At 48.6% G+C, this 19,212-nt stretch overlaps 6 protein-coding genes across 6 annotated transcripts; all 6 read right to left on the bottom strand.

Moving 5' to 3' along the window:
• Positions 1 to 32: 32 nt before the first annotated feature.
• TbgDal_VI680 (hypothetical protein, conserved) lies at positions 33 to 1,668 on the bottom strand (the record flags this gene model as incomplete). The annotated part of the gene is given in 2 exon segments (XM_011775571.1): positions 33 to 1,199; positions 1,165 to 1,668. Coding segments are annotated over 2 exon segments (1,671 nt in total).
• A 312-nt stretch (positions 1,669 to 1,980) lies between these two features.
• Positions 1,981 to 8,364, bottom strand: TbgDal_VI690 (helicase, putative; the record flags this gene model as incomplete). The annotated part of the gene is made up of 1 exon (XM_011775572.1): positions 1,981 to 8,364. The coding sequence occupies one exon, from the start codon at positions 8,362 to 8,364 to the stop codon at positions 1,981 to 1,983; it is 6,384 nt and encodes a 2,127-aa protein (XP_011773874.1).
• A 954-nt stretch (positions 8,365 to 9,318) lies between these two features.
• On the bottom strand, positions 9,319 to 10,392 carry TbgDal_VI700 (metacaspase MCA3; the record flags this gene model as incomplete). The annotated part of the gene is made up of 1 exon (XM_011775573.1): positions 9,319 to 10,392. The coding sequence occupies one exon, from the start codon at positions 10,390 to 10,392 to the stop codon at positions 9,319 to 9,321; it is 1,074 nt and encodes a 357-aa protein (XP_011773875.1).
• Positions 10,393 to 12,179: 1,787 nt separating this feature from the next.
• Positions 12,180 to 13,223, bottom strand: TbgDal_VI710 (cysteine peptidase, Clan CD, family C13,putative; the record flags this gene model as incomplete). Its single annotated transcript, XM_011775574.1, has 1 exon — positions 12,180 to 13,223. One exon carries the CDS (start codon positions 13,221 to 13,223, stop codon positions 12,180 to 12,182), a length of 1,044 nt encoding a protein of 347 aa, XP_011773876.1.
• An 835-nt stretch (positions 13,224 to 14,058) lies between these two features.
• TbgDal_VI720 (cysteinyl-tRNA synthetase, putative) lies at positions 14,059 to 16,416 on the bottom strand (the record flags this gene model as incomplete). Its single annotated transcript, XM_011775575.1, has 1 exon — positions 14,059 to 16,416. One exon carries the CDS (start codon positions 16,414 to 16,416, stop codon positions 14,059 to 14,061), a length of 2,358 nt encoding a protein of 785 aa, XP_011773877.1.
• A 392-nt stretch (positions 16,417 to 16,808) lies between these two features.
• TbgDal_VI725 (cysteine peptidase precursor) lies at positions 16,809 to 18,164 on the bottom strand (the record flags this gene model as incomplete). Its single annotated transcript, XM_011775576.1, has 1 exon — positions 16,809 to 18,164. One exon carries the CDS (start codon positions 18,162 to 18,164, stop codon positions 16,809 to 16,811), a length of 1,356 nt encoding a protein of 451 aa, XP_011773878.1.
• Positions 18,165 to 19,212: the final 1,048 nt, after the last annotated feature.

Genomic DNA, 19,212 nt, shown 5'->3' on the forward strand with positions numbered 1-19,212 from the left:
AGGTTGAACCGCGGACCCTCTTCCTTCCACAGCTAGTCGACTGGTGAGGCCTCATTGAGAAATTTGAATACGTGTCTGTAGCACATAAGCAATTCTCGTTTCGTCGCTGAGCGCCGCGATGCTGCGAGGTGCGCTTGCATGTAGCGAAGAAGCGGCTTCCTTGACGAAAGAAGCGACAAGAAAACTGTTTCATCATCGTAGCCCATCCGCAGGAGCTTCCCCACTTCCTTTATGCTGTCATCACCAATATTACGATTACCGTTTACCCGTACGTTGTTTCCACCATTGCATATAAACCGCGATAAGATGCCGTTTTTATCTTTGCAGTGTTTACGCCCTGCAAAATATTGTGAAACTTCGTCAGTTTGTTTGTACACGAAGTGCCTGCAGTTTGAAGAGCCGCAACGGCAGACAACAAAGTACTTCTTCAGTGCATTTTCACCATAAAAAAGTGGTGCCACTCTGTGCGAGTAGCTAATCGTCAACTCGGAGCCCGCTGGCACATCACGGGTGGTGAAGAAACTATTCGCATCCCCGAAGTACGGAAAGTTTTCTATTCGACTCAAGACTTCCTTACATTCGGAATATTCACCTGTTGCAGCAGCCGCCGGCCAAAATTCTTTCGAAAGCCCACAGCAGCAATTGGGTTCACAACTATGGTTCATGAGATGGTGAGGCAGCGGTTGAGTGACAAGCTCCATTAATGAACCTGTTGGGTGCGTGTAGTGAAATGTGTCTGGCAACCGCGTGTGCGTGTCGCCAAGTAATAGCACCAACTGGGCGGCGTCCATATATGTGCGCTGTGGGGCAACTACCACCCGAGTGCTGCGTGGTAACGCCTTTGTCGTGAAGAGTCCCCTGCTGTGGATGGGGCTACTTCCAACCCGAATACAATCAAGTGTCGTGCCCTGCAGGAGGCCCCGAAAGTAGGGCGTTCCGTTTAAATTTTCCAAAAATATATTTCCAGCCGAAACGGTCCCGCTGTTATCACTGGCGGTGAGCGACTCCCGGGAGTTGGCGCATTCCGCCTGATGAACAGTTGTGGTGGAAAGCGCTGCCGCTTGCGCGTAGGCCCCTGCAGCAATAAGCTGCTGTATTGAAGCTTCAACGTCCATAGGGGAAGACAAGGATGTCCGCAGCAGAACCGGCGACGGGTGTTGTCGATGTTGAGTTGCCTCCTGATGTCGATAGTGGCGGCGCTACACTATACCGCGTATAAAATGAGACACGCCCCATAGTGTAGCCAACATAGGCCATGGCGTTCAGTATGCCGTAGGTTATGGGACCGACAAGGGGCATTGCCAAAGCCCCCAGCACAAATGCAGAAAGGCGTAAAGACGATGCGCCAGCATGTGGCTGAGGTGGTTGCATCACACCTTCGTCCAGCGATTCCCACGAGCCACATGACACTGCTTCCCCCTCAGAGGATGCAATAAACAAGTCAGGGAACATCAGCTGCTCTCGGTCTGCATAATTGGTGCGCTTTGTACGGCGCGGCAATCTCTGAGATTTGGGCTTCTCCGAGTCCGATCCAGATAAAGAGGTAACAGCACAACCCGAACAAAGCCTATTACACAATAAATGGGTGGTCGTGACGGTATTTAATCTCTGTAATACACTCTTCCGGTTTGCTGTTATTCGTCCCCCAACTACACCACCAAGTACCATATTAGGTCCACCTGCCCCACGCCCCTTTCTTCCTATTACACATATCAGTGCAAAAACAAAAAAAAACAAGCATCAGGTATCGTCGTGACAAGCACAGAAACGTGGCAAAGGCAAAACGTTCAGTCGACACCTCATGTATCCTTTTGTTTTGGTCTTGTTAGGTTCCACCCGTCACTCCACTCACGCCTTGGAAGTGGCTGACGAACTGACGATACGGTGGCTGCCACCTCAAAATATGAGACGGAGCCCAAGGAAGGGGGAATGCAACGTAATGCAGCGATGTGAAGACCATATGATGAAGCAATCAAGTGCTCAGAAAAGCACATCGGGCCCATGCCCTTGCTTCGTGTTAACACCTTTTGTCACCTGTAGGGATCTTGAAAGTGTGCCTTTCTCAGGCTCAGCGGCTCCTCCCACCTGCGAAGTGGCGTTGAAATCGCACGCAGCATGCGCATGAAAGTTGCGTATGTCAACTCGATGGCGCCGTAACAACTCAGCGAGGTTCGGTGAAGGCAAATAACTGGGTAGTACGGTGGGAATGAGAAAGAGTTTTTCATTCGTTCCGCCGGTGTTAACTCTTGGCACCCCTTTTGTTGGTATAATTGTCCCATCGACGTCCCCCATGGCCACCAGAGTGCTGGGTGGGGAGAGAAACTGGCAGCCGATATCACGGAGTAGATTTTCTATCGACTGGCCGCGGCGAGAAGCCACGAGCCTCGCTAACAATTCCGCTCCTGGGCAATGTCCCACCGCCGCTGCTGCCGCTGGAGGTCTCAATTGTGGTTGTTGAGCGTTAGACCACGCGTTAAGTTTTGCGACCACCCGTTGAATGTAATCGGCGAAACTCACAACATTTCGCAAAGAGTTTTGGTACTCATGCAACACAATCAGCAGTGTACTCTGAACTACCTCATCCACAGATGGTGCGTCGTCGTCCAACACTACCTTTAGAATTCCCCTCCTCGTTTGCCGCCCCTTCCCGCCGCTGCCACTGTACGTACACTGCGGGCACACATCGGACACAACGCACCAATGCAAACTTTCCTCCTCACAAGCACCTCCTGCATCGTCTTTACGACATCGGTTCCCACTTTCGCTAGATTGATCGGTTGCCGTGCCGCCTGCCTCGCACTCATCATCAGCATCGACGGGTACGCCTCGCCACGGCTTTCCGGCATAAACCCTCATAACACTCTTCAGTTTCTGCACACTCAATGGAGTTGGAAAGCGCCACACTCCCCAATCATGTAGCATCACTGCATGCGCTCGTGTATGCGCGGTGTTCGTCAGTAGAGCGGCGTCAAAACCAGTGGAGGCAGCGGCAAGATATCCTGCGAGAACAAACAGCGAGGGCGGCAATTCACTACCTGCGGGTTCAGTGGAGGCGCCAGGGCGCTCAGTGTCCAAAACCCAGACATGTAACGCTTGCAGCGTCATACCACTATCTTTTATTGGCGCTGCGCGAGTTACTGTGTAGGAGGGAGCATTTCCTATAAGCGTGCCCGCAACGGCCATCGGCAGCATCGCTGTCCCCCCTTCACCACGTGGTCGCCATTGTAGAGCGTTAAGAAACGACAAGGGGGATACATTACAGGATCTAAGTTCAACCGCCACATCGCTACAACCGATGCTACTGACACTATTAGTCCCCCTCTTACGTAGTAGAAGGTCAGATAACGTGCCGCTACAGAAAGATCCCACCCACTCACGCCGCATACCGAACTGCACAGCAAAGGAAAGTCGAGTAAGGTGGGTTACGCTCCGACAGTGATGATGGAAGCTTTTTTCCCGAAACCACAAATTGTGACACACATAGCAGTAATAATCCTTATTACAAGGTGCTGTTTCCCCCTCCTCCTTTTCACAGCTGTGGTACTCGTGTTGAGAGGGCCTCACAGTTGGCAAAGTTACCTTCCATTGAACCGCTCCAGTGAAGGTCACACGATGTATGCTTAGCAGTGCGTGTTGTTCGTCACTACCATCACTATTCACTCCACTGCTACTCACATCTTCATCAACACCGGGCGCAGGTACAGGCTCGCCTGACAAGATGACACCGTTACCAGTTGAACGGCAGATGCTACAGTCCTCATGGTCAGCATCGGCGGCTGCAGCCGCAATCGGTTGGGGAAAAAATTCTTCATAGCCCATACGCCGTGCGTCACTAAGAAGAAGGGAATGCTCCCGACCGTAGCTATCGTGCCATGTTACACAGGTATCAGATGCAGCAGAGGAATCTCCCTCAGTTTCTGTAAAGCGGAGACTAAACGTACGGTTGACCGTCCTTATACCCGGAACTGGAAGTGAACGATCCAAAGAAGCTACTTTTTCATGAGCCTCTGCCCGCCGAATCGATTCCGTCTCCCCATCGTTTCTGTCCTGCTCACCTGGTAAACGTACGGCTGATGACGCCGGTGGTGATGTGGGAGGCAGCATTGCCACCAGCCGTGTTAGTACATTCTGAATTGACACTAAAAGACTTATTCCAATAGGAGCTAATACAACCGCAGCCAAATTTCTTCCCTTTTCCGCTTCCGTTAACCCTGCGGGGTCACAAGGCAGTGCGACCGCCGATAACAACCGGTCCTCTTCCTTACCTGAGTTGCCGCCTCTTCTGTCTCCATCCACAGACCCATTAACCTCGCTACCAAATCGAACGACACCTGAACGCCTCGTGGAAAAAAGTTCAATCTGTTGAACATTGGTATCGGCTAGATATGGCGTAATGACGTCGCGCAGCACCTCTGGTGTCAGGCGTTCAAGTAAACTCTGCTGATGCCGCTGGTCGCTGTGTAGCTCCACCGAAAAGGAGCATGTACGGTCTGCATCCTCCTGCAGGGCACCAAGGTTACGCAGCATCCGCCTCTGGTGTGCACGGTGGGATGCATCCTCGCCACGCATGGTGTTCCTTGCAAATGCGGCTACGAAAGCTGCGCAAAGCCGGTCTTGTACGTGTCCAAATGTAAGCAGCGGTTTCTTGGACCTCTGATTCTGCTTTGGAGCCCTGGGCAATTGCGGTTGAAGTTTTCGGATAAGTTGTTCATCTTGTGTATACCATTGTGTCATAGTCCGGTGCTGTGATGAAGGACGGTGGGCGGAATGCTCAAGCGCGCAACGGTGAAGCCGCAGCAACGAATTGGCAAGTAGAACACGGTACGATTCAGGGAAGGTGGAGAGCACAAGCTGCTTAATAAGTGAGGCGCTGGGGCGGCGTTCCACCCTGTCATGTTCACCATATAGCGCAAATACGTCATCTTTATCGCCACCTCCCACACCACTAGTGACAGCTTTTTCCTTATTCACAGTTTCATGTGAGTCGGAACCCTGTGTGACAAGTCTCCACAGGCGTAACGCGCACTGTGCCACGCTGCTATCTACAGTGCGAAGTGCCCTACCGTTCACGCGAAATTTTCGAAAAAAGGCCACCACATCCGCACTGCTAGTACATGCGTACCATTCATAAAGGATTGAAAGCAGCATGAGTGGTTCACTCAGAGTGTGCCCACTGGTGCTTTTGCCCCTCTCTCCGATTTTAGAAGCTGTACTCCGCTGAATCAGAAGTGACTGCAAGTATTGTGCTGCTGGTGCACCTTCGCAGCTTTTGGAATCCCCAACCTGGACAGACACGCGTGGATAGAGAAGTAACGTCGGAACAGTCATTGCGCAGGCGATAAGTATCGCATCCTCGATGCAGGCAAACTGCAAAGCATAGTACAACATTAGTGCTTGCTCATGAGGTATGGGGAAGTATGAGACAAACTCCCCCTTTGCGGTTAAACAAACGTCGTTGTAGAGGTCGATCAAACGTGGCATGTCCTTAGATAATTCAAGGCAGCTATCACCTATACAATGAACATCGTCACCACTCCTTTGTTTCGGGCTTTTGGAGCACTGTAGAAGTCCCAGGTCTAAGAGCTGTCGGATGCCCTGTGCTATCGCCTTCGGTTTAGGTGCATCTGGTAGTAATAACAACAGCGAACTTGCCTGGTGAGGAAACAAGTACTTGACCCGAAGCAGCAATGAAGCTACATTGGCTGCGGCACTCTCAGGAATTGTGTGTGCAGGCGCCGCCGGAACCAAGCCGCTCAAACTCCTCTGGTGGCTGGTCAGAAAGAAAGCTTTCCCGCTTTCATTGTCTTCCCCCCTATTATCCTTTACTTTCCCATCATCACCCTTTTCGTCTGAAGTGACTAGCTCTTCCTGTCCACAATTGCCGTAGTGGGTCCCCACAACCTCCTTTTGGAGTGTGAACATACGCCTCGGAGCCAAACGAATAACAAAACTATCGCAGGTCCTTCCAGCCCTCCCCGCACGCTGCCGTGAGCTGCTAACGCTGACGACAGCCGTGCTGCGGAGCGTGACACCTGTTAATGGATCAGAAAAGAATCGCCGCTCGAGGCAAGAGTCTACAACACAACGCACGTTAGGAATGGTGACGGAGCTCTCAGCAACGTTCGTTGACAAAATAATTCGATAAGGGAACGGAGAGGTAGTTTCACGTAGTTGTCGTTGTGGACTTCCAACTGCCGTGGCGTGCAGGAGGGCAACAGAAAATGAGCATCCTTCGTACTCCAAAAATGTGACATTTCCGCTACCCGCGTTGTCGTAAGCATAGTTCATCGTGCTATCACCACTAATTTTGGTGGTGGCACCCGCAGGTTCTGCATGTCGCTGGGTATCATTAGTCCCTTCGTCGTTTACAAGCGTTTTTCTGCATAGAACTTCAAGAGATTGCAACACAAGGGACATTTCAGCAAACCCGGGAAGAAACACCAATATGCTCTCCGGTTGCTCGTTGTTTTGATCTTGAGTAATCCCCCCTTTCTCTTGCACGGCACCACTCCCCTCAGTCGTGTGGGGCTTTGACCTACAGCTGGCTAGGCTCGCGATGCTTTGTAGCGTGAAGAGTACAAATTGTGCCAGTGCACGTGCCTGAGGAGAATGTATCTCGGGGCTAAAACGTATATATGAAAAGAAGTGCACCAACGAAGCCATCACTCGGCGTGCGGGCGGTAGCAACAGGGGACACAACCTTCCATTTAGCGAGGATACTCCTTTACTTCCGTTATCCGCACTCTTCTCATCAGCACCCAACAGCTGCGACGACTCCAGGGCGCTGGGAAGGTCGTCGATGAAATACTCCTCAAGACGATAGGGGCCACTTCCCGCTAAGCCGCTGCGCACTGCAACGTCCGAAACCTCATCCGGTGGCTGGGCTGCCTCATTGCCTAGAGAGAGAACATACGGTTTGCAGAAAGCGGAAAGATTCCTCGTTGCTTCAGACGGCGGTGCGCTAAACTGCGCACCTATGAGATAAGATACCATTTGCTCTGCCGAAAGCGTGGCAGACATCAAAATCAGATGGCGCATGCCCCAAGATTGTTCCCTGTCTTTACCATGCTCTCGTTGGTAAGCCCTAAGCAACTGTTGTTTTGCCCACGCAAGAAGCAAATCCGTTTCCATATCACGACAGTGTGCCTCATCGATGATCAGTGTCGTGTGAGACAGTAAACTGTGGTCATGCTGCAAAGCGTTGAGTATGTAGCCGGGCGTAGCGTATATGATTTCACTTGCAGCTGAGAAACAGCTGTCGCCGCCGACTGCGTAGCCCACGCGGTCGCCAACGTTGGATGCCGCCGGTGTTGACGAAGACGACGCCAAAATTGCTGCCGTAAACTTTGCCAGCTCCACGCACGCAAGACGCGTGGGTTGTGACACTATAATACAAAGCCTACTGCTCGCACCAAACACTGTAGCGTACTCCCGCGTGCTGACATTAACAGGGAACGGAGAAGGCGGCAGAAACGTCTCAACTGACCTCATTACACCTTCTTTAGAATCGATGACACTACTACTGGCGGCAGAGGACACAATTTTCGCTTTGTGAGAGATGTCAATTCGTTGTAACATGCGCTGCCAGTGGCTGTCCAGAAGAAACAGTGGAACCAAGCTGCTTTTCCCCGAGCCAGTCGGCGCGTTGCACACAAACACGTCCGTTACTGGCTGCGGAAAATCAGTTAAAATTGCGGCGGGTTCGTTTCCTCCGTTATTCTTTAACCGTTTAGCGCTTGCAGGAGGAAGGGGGACTGCTGAGTTTGCGAGAAACAAATTGGTCCATTCGGATCGCTTCTGCCATACGCCCAGGCGCTGAAGTGACGGATAACTCTGCGCCACGCACTGCCAATCCATTTGTTTGCGGAGTACATTCTCTCGCAATTTACTAATAAGCGATGATGAAACAACAGGCTTTCCCTGTGCAACAAAGGCTCGGGGTTTTGGAACCACCCTCCCACGAGCCTCGAGCGGGGTATTCGATTTTGCGGTCGATGTGAAAATTTCCGCAAGCATAGTACCAACAGGCTTTGGAAACACGCCAACGGTGGGCCCCGCTTTTGGCTTCTTCCGCTTAGAAATTGTCTCAAGCAGTTTACTCATGCCGTGAGCGCCGTTCTTGCTAGAAATAGTGCGTTCGTTAACGTCACATCTTCCTTCAAGGTCTGTGGTGGGTTCGGTGCAATTCGGTGAATTAACAACTGGGTTCTCGACCGGTTCTGTCGCTTCTGTCAGATTGTCAACACGCGTGAAGTTGTCACATGAGCCTATTTTAGTTGAATACGGTCTATTTATCTGATATAGAACGATACGCCGCAACAGCGTACGGTGATCTTCGCGTAGCACCGACACAAAGCGATGCATGATGACAGCAATTGGTCACTTTGTTGGCAAGGAGGGGGGCGTTCAATTGAAACAGTATCAGAGCAGAGAAGGATTCAGAGAATCAATCAACGGAGCCGGGGTATGAACATTATGTCCAATAGCGGTGGCAGACAGGAAGAGCAGCATTAAAAAACAGAAGATATAAGGCCGAATTTTTACAAAAAAAGAGGGAACCATTAAAAACGAAAAGAAGTTAATTAAAAGAGAACTTGTGTGCAAACTGCCCACAAAATCAGACGACAGTTACCGGCAAAAAAAAGAAAGAATCGTAAAACGACACTTAAATAAAAAGTAAATTCTGGAGAAGGAACCAATTCGACGGGGAAAATCACGCACACAACCAAACAGCCTCTACAAATTACCAACGTTCATGAAAACTGCGCGAGTGACAGCAAACGAGTTGGCCACCGCTGAGTACCCTACACTAACAACAAATATATTTTTTAAAAAAGTATAGTCTCAGACAGATATTATGGCAAAGCGAACCAAAGGGCAGAAACTCGGCGGTTTCTTTTATTCATTGCAACATCATGAAGCGGCACTAAGTGATGTGTGTTTGGGTCACTATCGCACGCCTCAGCTGCCGGCCGCACTCATCAAGAGAGAGAGAGGTACGCATGTATGTATATATATGTATATATATTACAAAGTGAGAGTGTGCAGCCAAAGGGACATTGCGTGTGTGAGCGTGTGCCCGGGACGGGTGGCGAAAATACAGGTCAAAAGGGAGCACTTCACGACAGTGATAACACAAGCACGTATCCGAACAACTTTCACAAACCCCATCCATATTCAGAATAAGGAAAAAACATGGAAGTACAAACAATTTGGATATGAAAACGCTTTTCTTTGGCATTATTGGAGCAGGGTGTGTATGCAGAGCCCACTGTTTCTAATGGGATTCGAACCCTTCTGCAGCTCCCAGGCACAGGACTATTGGACAGATCTGTCAACAGAAAACATTTCCGTTAGTGAGAAGGTCTGATCAAGGTCTATAGCTTTTGAAGCACTGAGCTGTGGCACTTGTTTGAATCCTTTCCTCTTCAACATGTCGCGAGTTTCGATTAGAAGTTTACCATACGACAACGACTGGTTGTTCATAAGCATGCACGTGATACACTGCGTGGCCGCACCACCAGCGCCTGTAGAACCCGTACCAAATGTGGCAGTATTCTTAACATCAGCAGATGTTTGCTCATCAGCACAACCAGAAATCATCATCACATCCCCCAGAACATCATTTCCCTCACGAATTCGCTTCATGTGTGGCGTACCCGATGCTTGCTCACCTCCACTGCAGACATAGGTAAAAGGAAGATCCATAATAGAACCTGAGTGGCAACAATCGAACACAGCTGTGAGTCGTACCTTTTCAGGAAGCCTAGAGAAGAGAAGTTTGTGTATATCATCATCAACAATGCATCCACTTTTCTGGAAGTCCACAGGGGCAATGCATTGATCGTACTTCTCGTCACTGTCGCCTCTGGATTTGCATTGTGTACCATGACCAGAGTAATGGAAGAAAAGGACATCACCTGGTTTTGCATCCTTCACGAGCCACGCCATGTAACGTACGATATTGTCGCGGGTTGGCTGGTCGGTCCTCCCGGGGAAATTGTCCTCGTCGACGAGTATGACGGCTTCGTTGATTGGGAGCCCCTTTTTCTGCAGTGTGGCGAGCATTTGCTTGACATCATTGCAGCAACCGGAGAGCGCTGCGGAAGTTCCATAGTAATTAATTCCAATAAATAAAGCTCGAACTGTTTGGCCAGGAAGAGGTGTCGCGACCCATGGTTGTTCGCCGTGAGCATCCCCCGCATTTGCAACAGCGGCATCTACGTCCACCTTGGGGGGAGGTGGTTGAAGTCCCAGAGCTTGTACAAGGTACGGCTGGGCTGTCTGCCACAGTTCCATACCAATTTTCACGAAATCATTGGTGCCCTTTGCACTACTTGCTTTTGATATTGTGGAGCAGAGACTCAAAAGACACCTTGGGTCCACGGCCATCTATATGTACCTTTTCCTTGTAAATGTTAATGTTGTAGCAAGAGCTTCTACCACTGTATTATTTTACTGCAGTGTTTAGTACTGAGGGTCTGAAGGGAAGTCATGGGGGAACAGAGTGGCGAACAAGATACCTTGGAATAAGCAGAAAACAACTGCAACCGATGATAACATAGCATTTGGTTTACTCACATTACCTTCCCCCGCCCCTTCATATGCGCCCTTCTGTGGGCTGCATGAAGAAAGGGAATGGGGAATGAATCAACAGTGTGTTGAAAATACCACAATTCCTCGAAACATCCTGTTGCCATCACTCTGCAAATTGGCCTTCTGGGCTTGCACGTGATGGTGTTGTTCAGTGAAGGCCTTGTTTGAGTGAGGTAAGAAACTAGCTACCACATTCCTTTTCAAAAGAAAAAAAGGAGGGGAAATAATCAGAAAAGCGAAAGCTAAACGTTCTTCTCCCCCGCATTAAACACAGCATAAGAAAATCATGTATGCCCACCGCAGCAGGGATCCGGTGCACACACGAAAAAAGCGATGCAAAGACACTTCATCGGTTTCTCTTTCCCACCCTTTGTGGCAAAACAAGCAGCCTCTATTTTCCCTCCACCAAGCTTTTGTGTGGAATCGTTGCCATACCATAAGGGAGATGTCTAACGTCCCGTCTTCTCCACCCCTTTGATTTCAGGCTTGTTTTCCTTTTCCCTTCTCAAATCTGCAGCAGTAAACAACGCACTCCAACATTCCTTAACGACACTCCATCAGTTATGATGGCATCGAGTAACGATTGGTAGGAATATATTGTCGCTCATTGGAGGAAGAAGAGGGGGAGGAGTAAGAAACAGAGGGATGGGTGGGTGGGTTTGCTCCGTAATGTTATCCAAAATTGTAGGAGAATAATTAAAATAACAAAGGTAAAACACACATAAAAAGTAAATTGTGTTGACGAGGTGACAACTCCTCACCGAAACAACAACAAAAAGGGGCGCCCATACCAAGTCACAGGGCATTACACCCCACCAGAGTTATTCAAAAGTTAAAGCGGGCAAACAAGAAAACGCACTCCGGAGCGAGTGCAAAAGTGGATAGTTGCCACACAAACACACAAAAGGAGCTACTAAGAGGCGAAAAAAAAATGACAGAGCATTTTATAAGATAACAGTCTCAACACGAATAAAAAAATTTCAACTAAGCGACGCCTGTTTCATGGAAGAAGGTGCCGCCAAGCATATCACACAGGATGAAGATCCGTAGGAAGCAGGAAGGGGTGAGGAACATCAGTCAGCCTCCCCACCAAAAAAAAAACAAAAAACAACATCATACATTTAAACAAAGACCCAGATAACACCCTCACAACAGCCACTTGTGCTTATTGCAACATCATGAAGCGGCACTAAGTGATGTGTGTTTGGGTCACTATCGCACGCCTCAGCTGCCGGCCGCACTCATCAAGAGAGAGAGAGGTACGCATGTATGTATATATATGTATATATATATTACAAAGTGAGAGTGTGCAGCCAAAGGGACATTGCGTGTGTGAGCGTGTGCCCGGGACGGGTGGCGAAAATACAGGTCAAAAGGGAGCACTTCACGACAGTGATAACACAAGCACGTATCCGAACAACTTTCACAAACCCCATCCATATTCAGAATAAGGAAAAAACATGGAAGTACAAACAATTTGGATATGAAAACGCTTTTCTTTGGCATTATTGGAGCAGGGTGTGTATGCAGAGCCCACTGTTTCTAATGGGATTCGAACCCTTCTGCAGCTCCCAGGCACAGGACTATTGGACAGATCTGTCAACAGAAAACATTTCCGTTAGTGAGAAGGTCTGATCAAGGTCTATAGCTTTTGAAGCACTGAGCTGTGGCACTTGTTTGAATCCTTTCCTCTTCAACATGTCGCGAGTTTCGATTAGAAGTTTACCATACGACAACGACTGGTTGTTCATAAGCATGCACGTGATACACTGCGTGGCCGCACCACCAGCGCCTGTAGAACCCGTACCAAATGTGGCAGTATTCTTAACATCAGCAGATGTTTGCTCATCAGCACAACCAGAAATCATCATCACATCCCCCAGAACATCATTTCCCTCACGAATTCGCTTCATGTGTGGCGTACCCGATGCTTGCTCACCTCCACTGCAGACATAGGTAAAAGGAAGATCCATAATAGAACCTGAGTGGCAACAATCGAACACAGCTGTGAGTCGTACCTTTTCAGGAAGCCTAGAGAAGAGAAGTTTGTGTATATCATCATCAACAATGCATCCACTTTTCTGGAAGTCCACAGGGGCAATGCATTGATCGTACTTCTCGTCACTGTCGCCTCTGGATTTGCATTGTGTACCATGACCAGAGTAATGGAAGAAAAGGACATCACCTGGTTTTGCATCCTTCACGAGCCACGCCATGTAACGTACGATATTGTCGCGGGTTGGCTGGTCGGTCCTCCCGGGGAAATTGTCCTCGTCGACGAGTATGACGGCTTCGTTGATTGGGAGCCCCTTTTTCTGCAGTGTGGCGAGCATTTGCTTGACATCATTGCAGCAACCGGAGAGCGCTGCGGAAGTTCCATAGTAATTAATTCCAATAAATAAAGCTCGAACTGTTCGGCCAGGAAGAGGTGTCGCGACCCATGGCTGGTGGCCATGAAGGCCTTCTGCGTCTCTGAAAGCGGCATCTACGTCAACCCTCCGGGGAGGTGGTTGAAGTCCCAGAGCTTGTACAAGGTACGGCTGGGAGCTCACTGCGTTTAACCAGCCGAGCCCCACATAATCAGCTAACTGGCCCGCATCACAGAGTTGTGTAATTAAGGAGCACATATTATGTTTCTACTGTATGCAGATGTACGTGGAAAATTATGCCTCAAGTGTATGTTAGTATCGTAGCAAAAGCTTCTACCACTGTATTATTTTACTGCAGTGTTTAGTACTGAGGGTCTGAAGGGAAGTCATGGGGGAACAGAGTGCCGAACAAGATACCTTGGAATAAGCAGAAAACAACTGCAACCGATGATAACATAGCATTTGGTTTACTCACATTACCTTCCCCCGCCCCTTCATATGCGCCCTTCTGTGGGCTGCATGAAGAAAGGGAATGGGGAATGAATCAACAGTGTGTTGAAAATACCACAGTTCCTCGAAACATCCTGTTGCCATCACTCTGCAAACATGCAGCCGGGGCGTTTTTACCCACTCATCCGCATATGTATTCGTTTTCCTCCTGCAATTAACCTGAATTTGTTTCGTTCTACTTATTAGTGGTTCCCAAGTACCTTTTTATTCTTGTCTGCCGCCCGGGACGCATTTCCCCCTCTTGAATAACCTACCGACACCACCGTCACATTATCATTTTCCAACATACTTTTCGATTTCCGTTCTAGTTTCTTTCCTGCCAATATATTTTCGTTAGTATTTAGAAGCCTTAACAAAGAACGCCATTGTAAAAGGATGCTGCGGGGAAAGACAACAAAAGACACCGCGTTTCTGTAGGTGTGTGACCGGTGGCACGAAATTCATGTGGGGCGAGTTTCGGATAATTCCATAAAGGGAAAAGAAAACAAAGTAATTGTGCTCCTGTTTGTCACCCCTTGCCCTCGCGTTTGTTGCTTCCCCCTTCTGTTTCGTTCTATTAGGCTCCTTGCGCTATCCTTTGCAGCTATGATACTTCGGTGCTTTTAAAGCTCTCTTCCATGTTGGCCAGTTCTTGCTCTTGTTCCAAAAGCCACTCCATCCCGCCCTTTGAATTGAATTCTTCGTGTGCTTTTGCATACTTGGCCAACTCCTTTGAAAGCTTCTTTAGTTCCTTTTCCCCAACTACTTCACCACGTGAGTTACTGGTGGGGAGTCCAGTTTCCTCGTCGAAGGTGGCGTACACACTCCCGCTTTGCATCTTGAAGTAATCTTTCGGAGAGGATGTGTAATTCCTCCACTTTTCCACAAGCTTCTTCTTTGTCTCAATTTGGTTCTGCAACTTCCTCCGCCTGTCGTTGGCCTGTTGCTCTCTCCGCTCAGAGATTTCCCGCAGCAAAACGGCTGGGTCGTCTCTCTTCCACGTGGTTGGCCCATTGGGACTGTCCTCTATTCGGATACCGGCCTGTGCAAGCCATTCGTCCCGGATAGCGTCACATAAGGGAAGAAAGTTTGCTGTTGTACCGCTAGCCTTAGCTTCACTACGTACTGAATCGCGGAAGCGAAGCAAAGCTTCCATCACAGGTACCAATTGGTCATCCGTTTGTCGTGTTTTTGTGAAACCAACCATGTCATTCCCATCCACCACACCAAATACCTGTAGTATCCGGGTAACATAACGACCGACCTTGTGCACCAATGTGGCACTGGGGCGTTGTCCTGTGACAAGATACCGGTTTGTCTCGCTCACAAGTCCCATGATCGCTTCCATAGCGGTGGGGGTGTCAAAGTTGTTGCGCAATGCCGCGTCCACGGCGCTCTCGGTGGAAATCCAGGCCTCATTCAACTTGCGGTCGTGCTCATTGAAGCCCTGTATTTCTTTCAGTGTATCACTTCGAAGCACCATATCAACACTTCCAAAGAAAGAACGCAAAACTCTTTCGCGCTCCTTTGCCTCGTCAATGCTTTGATCAGAGAAATTCATTGCCTTATTCCATTGGTTTGCAAGAAAAAGGAGCCGCATCGTACGCGGAGTTACACCCAGGTCATCCAAAGCATGACGAATAGTAATGAAATTCTTCAGACTCTTGCTCATCTTCAGCCCTTTAATGTGTAGGTGACCGCAGTGCAAAAAATAGTTCACCCATTGATGTTGCATACTGTATGCTTCACTCTGTGCACACTCGTTGTCATGGTGTGGAAACTTCAGGTCGCATCCACCACTATGAATATCCATATTTGTGCCGAGTATATCAGAGGCCATAACCGAGCACTCAATGTGCCAACCCGGTCTTCCGGCACCCCAAGGTGAAGGCCAGTGGGGTTCACCAGGCTTTGAGAATTTCCACAGCGCGAAATCGTTGGGACTCCGCTTCTCACCGGCAACACATGCGGCAAGTGCGCCCTCACCTTCCGCCATTTCGGCTTCGGTCGTGTTGCATTCATCGCGCTCGCTTATGGGCTTTAGCTTTGGATAGTTGTGCCCCGCCCGTATGAAAGCGGTCGTATCAAAAAACACCGAAGTTTCGCCAGAATAGGCGAAACCGTTGTCCATAATCCTTTGAATAAAGTTGACCACTTGCGGAACATACTCTGTCACGCGCGTAATGACATCAGGATCCTTCACCCCGAGGCGCTTCATATCTTCAAAAAAAAGCCGCTCATAACGCCGTGCATGATCATCAAATATTTTTTGGTCGGTCACAGTGTGACCCTCGAGCTGGTCCAGCAGGTCACCGTTAATACCTGAGGCCGCATCAAACAGTTCGTCAAAGTCGCCAGCCTTAATAGCGCTTTGAATACGACCACTTGTGTCACTGAACTGTGTTTCCTTAAGTGCGAGTTCCATGATTTTCTCTTCCCTCTCCATCCGAACACGGCTAGAAGTACCCTCTGGCAGCGCTTGCGACAACTTTTCCCTCGTCTCCGAGAGGGCACGCGAAGCCGATCTCTGCGCTTCCACTGTAAATTTAACAAGTTTCTCCATATTACCACCCTCAAGAGTCACATCGCGAAAATGACGCAAAAGTGAAGAAACCCTCGCCCGCTTAATAATCTTATCGTCAATATCCGTAATATTCATCTGATAAATTACTTTATACCCAAAGAAATCTTCCATAATGCGCCGTAGGATATCAAAAGTAAGGTAAGCACGCGCATGGCCCATATGAGAGACATCATATACCGTTGGCCCACAAGTGTACCACCGCACCAACCGCCCCTCACGAGGTGCAAACTTCTCAAGGCACTCAGTCATGGAATTCAGAACACAAACATCATTGCCATCAACATTCAAAGGCGGATACCACGGCGGATGTCGAGAACGTTTCACAGGTTCACACACATTCAAACCATCTGCTAATAACAAAACGTCACTTTCCTTCATCGCAAAGCTGCAATTAAAAGAAAACGAAGTTCTGAAAAAATAACGTAAAGAAAAACGAAACGTTGTAAAAGATACAAACAACTAAAAAAAGTAAAAAAAAAAGAACTAAAGCAAAAAAGGAAAGGAAAAAAGACAATAGCAAACAAATAAAAAAACACACGCGTGGCTAAGACGGCATCAGCACTCACTGTACCGGAGCGCAGCACATTCTGCTATGCACATACCACACGCACATGCCCTCCAGGTGTATTACAGTTTCACTACACAGCCGCTCGCCGAAGAAGATAGAATTGAGGGGGAGTAAAAAGGGAAGGAAATTAAAAAAAAAACCAAGCAATAATGAACGAGAAACACCAATCACAAGGTGAAGCGCAACCCAAGACCACGCCACCTCACTGGTGTGGGACCAGCCTGGCCGCCTTAGTGGGTGGGTTGGTGGAGCAATGATACTCAACGGACCCAATCAAAATGGGTATGCACTTATCCAGTGGCACAGTAATCGGCACAGAGAGGCCGCTGCAGCTCCTGCTTAGTGGGTAGATTATTTGTGTAAGGTTGCTTGCGCCACACGTGGCGATCACTGAGCCGACGCCGGTAGTCTGGACGCACTCGCCAGTGGGGAAGGTGGCATGTGAGCAGCCTTTGGTACAACCCTTGCCCTCGCAGAAGTCCTGTGTAAAAGTTGCTGAAGGCGGCGGCGGTGGTGGTGGTGGTGGTGGAGTGGGGCCTCCAACAACTGCGGAGGATACGGCCTGATTCATGAGACATTGGTTTGTGCCCTTCTCGATGCGGATGTAGCCGTCCTCGCCCCACATGTTGCTCCACGAGTTTTTGATGATCCAGTAGGGTGGATTGCTATTATCATTGTAACCAACGAGGAGCACACCATGATCCAATTGCTCGGAGGTGCATGAAGTCAGAATCCCACCGTTATAGTCCATAAAACTTGTGGCGTCAACGGCAATAGCAAGGGGACCGTTTTCTGCCAAATACGCGGCGATAGCGTCCTCATCCTGCGGTAAGTCAACATGGTCTGTTATCGCAGCACCGATCTCGTGACCATTCATCTGGCACTGTGGCTGCTCACCATTCCCAGAAACATAGGGATAGCTCGCCTCCGTGAATACGTTTCCACCGTTTGAATTTACTATCCAGTTGAAGGCATTGTCCATCAGCCCACCACCACAGCCGAAATCAATGGTATCACATGACACTAGCATCTGCTCCGAGAGGGATACGAGAGGATTTCCTGCCACCTGCCACTGCCCTTCGATGTTGCCGATAGTTGAAAAGGCCCAGCACGAGCCGCACTGACCCTGATCCTTCACTGGGGTCACTGCTCCCTTCTCACGCCAATCCACAGCTGCAGGAGCACGGCCAGTGGTTACGTTCACCGTCTTGCGTAGCCGCTTCTGCGCAGCTGCAAAGTAGGACGCGCCGTTACGGTAGCGTGCCCTGAACTCTTCACGTGTCATATCCGAGAAGGGTGTCACACCAAACGTTGCGTATGGGTTCGCCGCAGCTTGAATCTTCGCCTGCTCCATATTCTCCTCAAAGGCACGGAAGCGGAATGCTTCCTCCTTAGCATCCTTGTACACCTTGCCGTACTTCTTCTTGAACGCAGCAAAACGCATCTCCAATGACTCCTCCACGTGGAGCGACCCGAGTGCGACAGACGCAAGGCACGCTGCCATAGCCAGCAAGACAACGGGGAGACGTACAAAACGCACCATTTCTGTTCGAGGCATCTTTCGGCTGTTTATGTTTGGATGGACCTTCCTTGCGCGTGCAAACGGTAAAAAGTAATATAAATGGGGAAAAGCTTTGTGATGCAGAAGAAGTGAGTCACGACAACACTTACACAGCACGTGAGTTGCAAAGAGGGAGTTACAGCAATGACGTCCAAGGAATAAATAAAAAAACACACGCGTGGCTAAGACGGCATCAGCACTCACTGTACCGGAGCGCAGCACATTCTGCTATGCACATACCACACGCACATGCCCTCCAGGTGTATTACAGCTCCAAGATATAGCATCCTGTGTGGGATGTTTTATTTTCTTTTTTAATAAAAAAATTTTGATGTTTTTGTTTATTTTTATTTTTATTGATGCTGCCTTTTTTATTGTTATTTGAAGAGAAGAAAATTACTTTTTATTGGATATTAATATATATATATATATATTAGGTTTTTTCTATTTTTAGGATATATATATTTTTTCTCCTTTTTTTGTGTAAAGCAGGAGTGACGGTGTCTATTTGTGTTATGCTTATGCGTGGTAGCGTTGTTGATGTCGAATTTTTTTTTGTGGCCTTATATATATATATATATATATTAGTTGTCTAATAAATTATGTATAACTTTTTGTATTTGGTGATTACCTTTTTACTTTGAGAGATGCGTTGGTTCTCTCTCTATTTTTTTAAGTGTTATAAAAATTGTGTATATCCTTATGTTTAATACTTTGTAAAATTAGATTGTCTTTCTATGATGAAGGGGCATCTGAGAGGGGCCTACTTTTAATTCGTGCCAGTGTGTTCCAGAGAACGGTGTAAGCTAAGTGTGTTGTGTGTCTTAGATTGAGGTGCATGATGGAAAAGATGATGTATTGAGGTGTGTTGGTTAACAGTGATACAGAAGGGCTGTCAGTCTCAGGAAAGCAGTTTCTCGGGGGCGGGGAGGGGGAGTAGGCGATAGAAATAAGAAGCAATTAAAAAAATAAAAAATGTTAGCTTCACGACGGTACAGGCTCGATTGATGCCCGTTTTCGATATCCAACATTACACATACTATTT

This window comes from Trypanosoma brucei, chromosome 6 (genome assembly GCF_000210295.1).
Source record: "Trypanosoma brucei gambiense DAL972 chromosome 6, complete sequence".
Classification (NCBI taxonomy): Eukaryota; Euglenozoa; class Kinetoplastea; order Trypanosomatida; family Trypanosomatidae; genus Trypanosoma; species Trypanosoma brucei.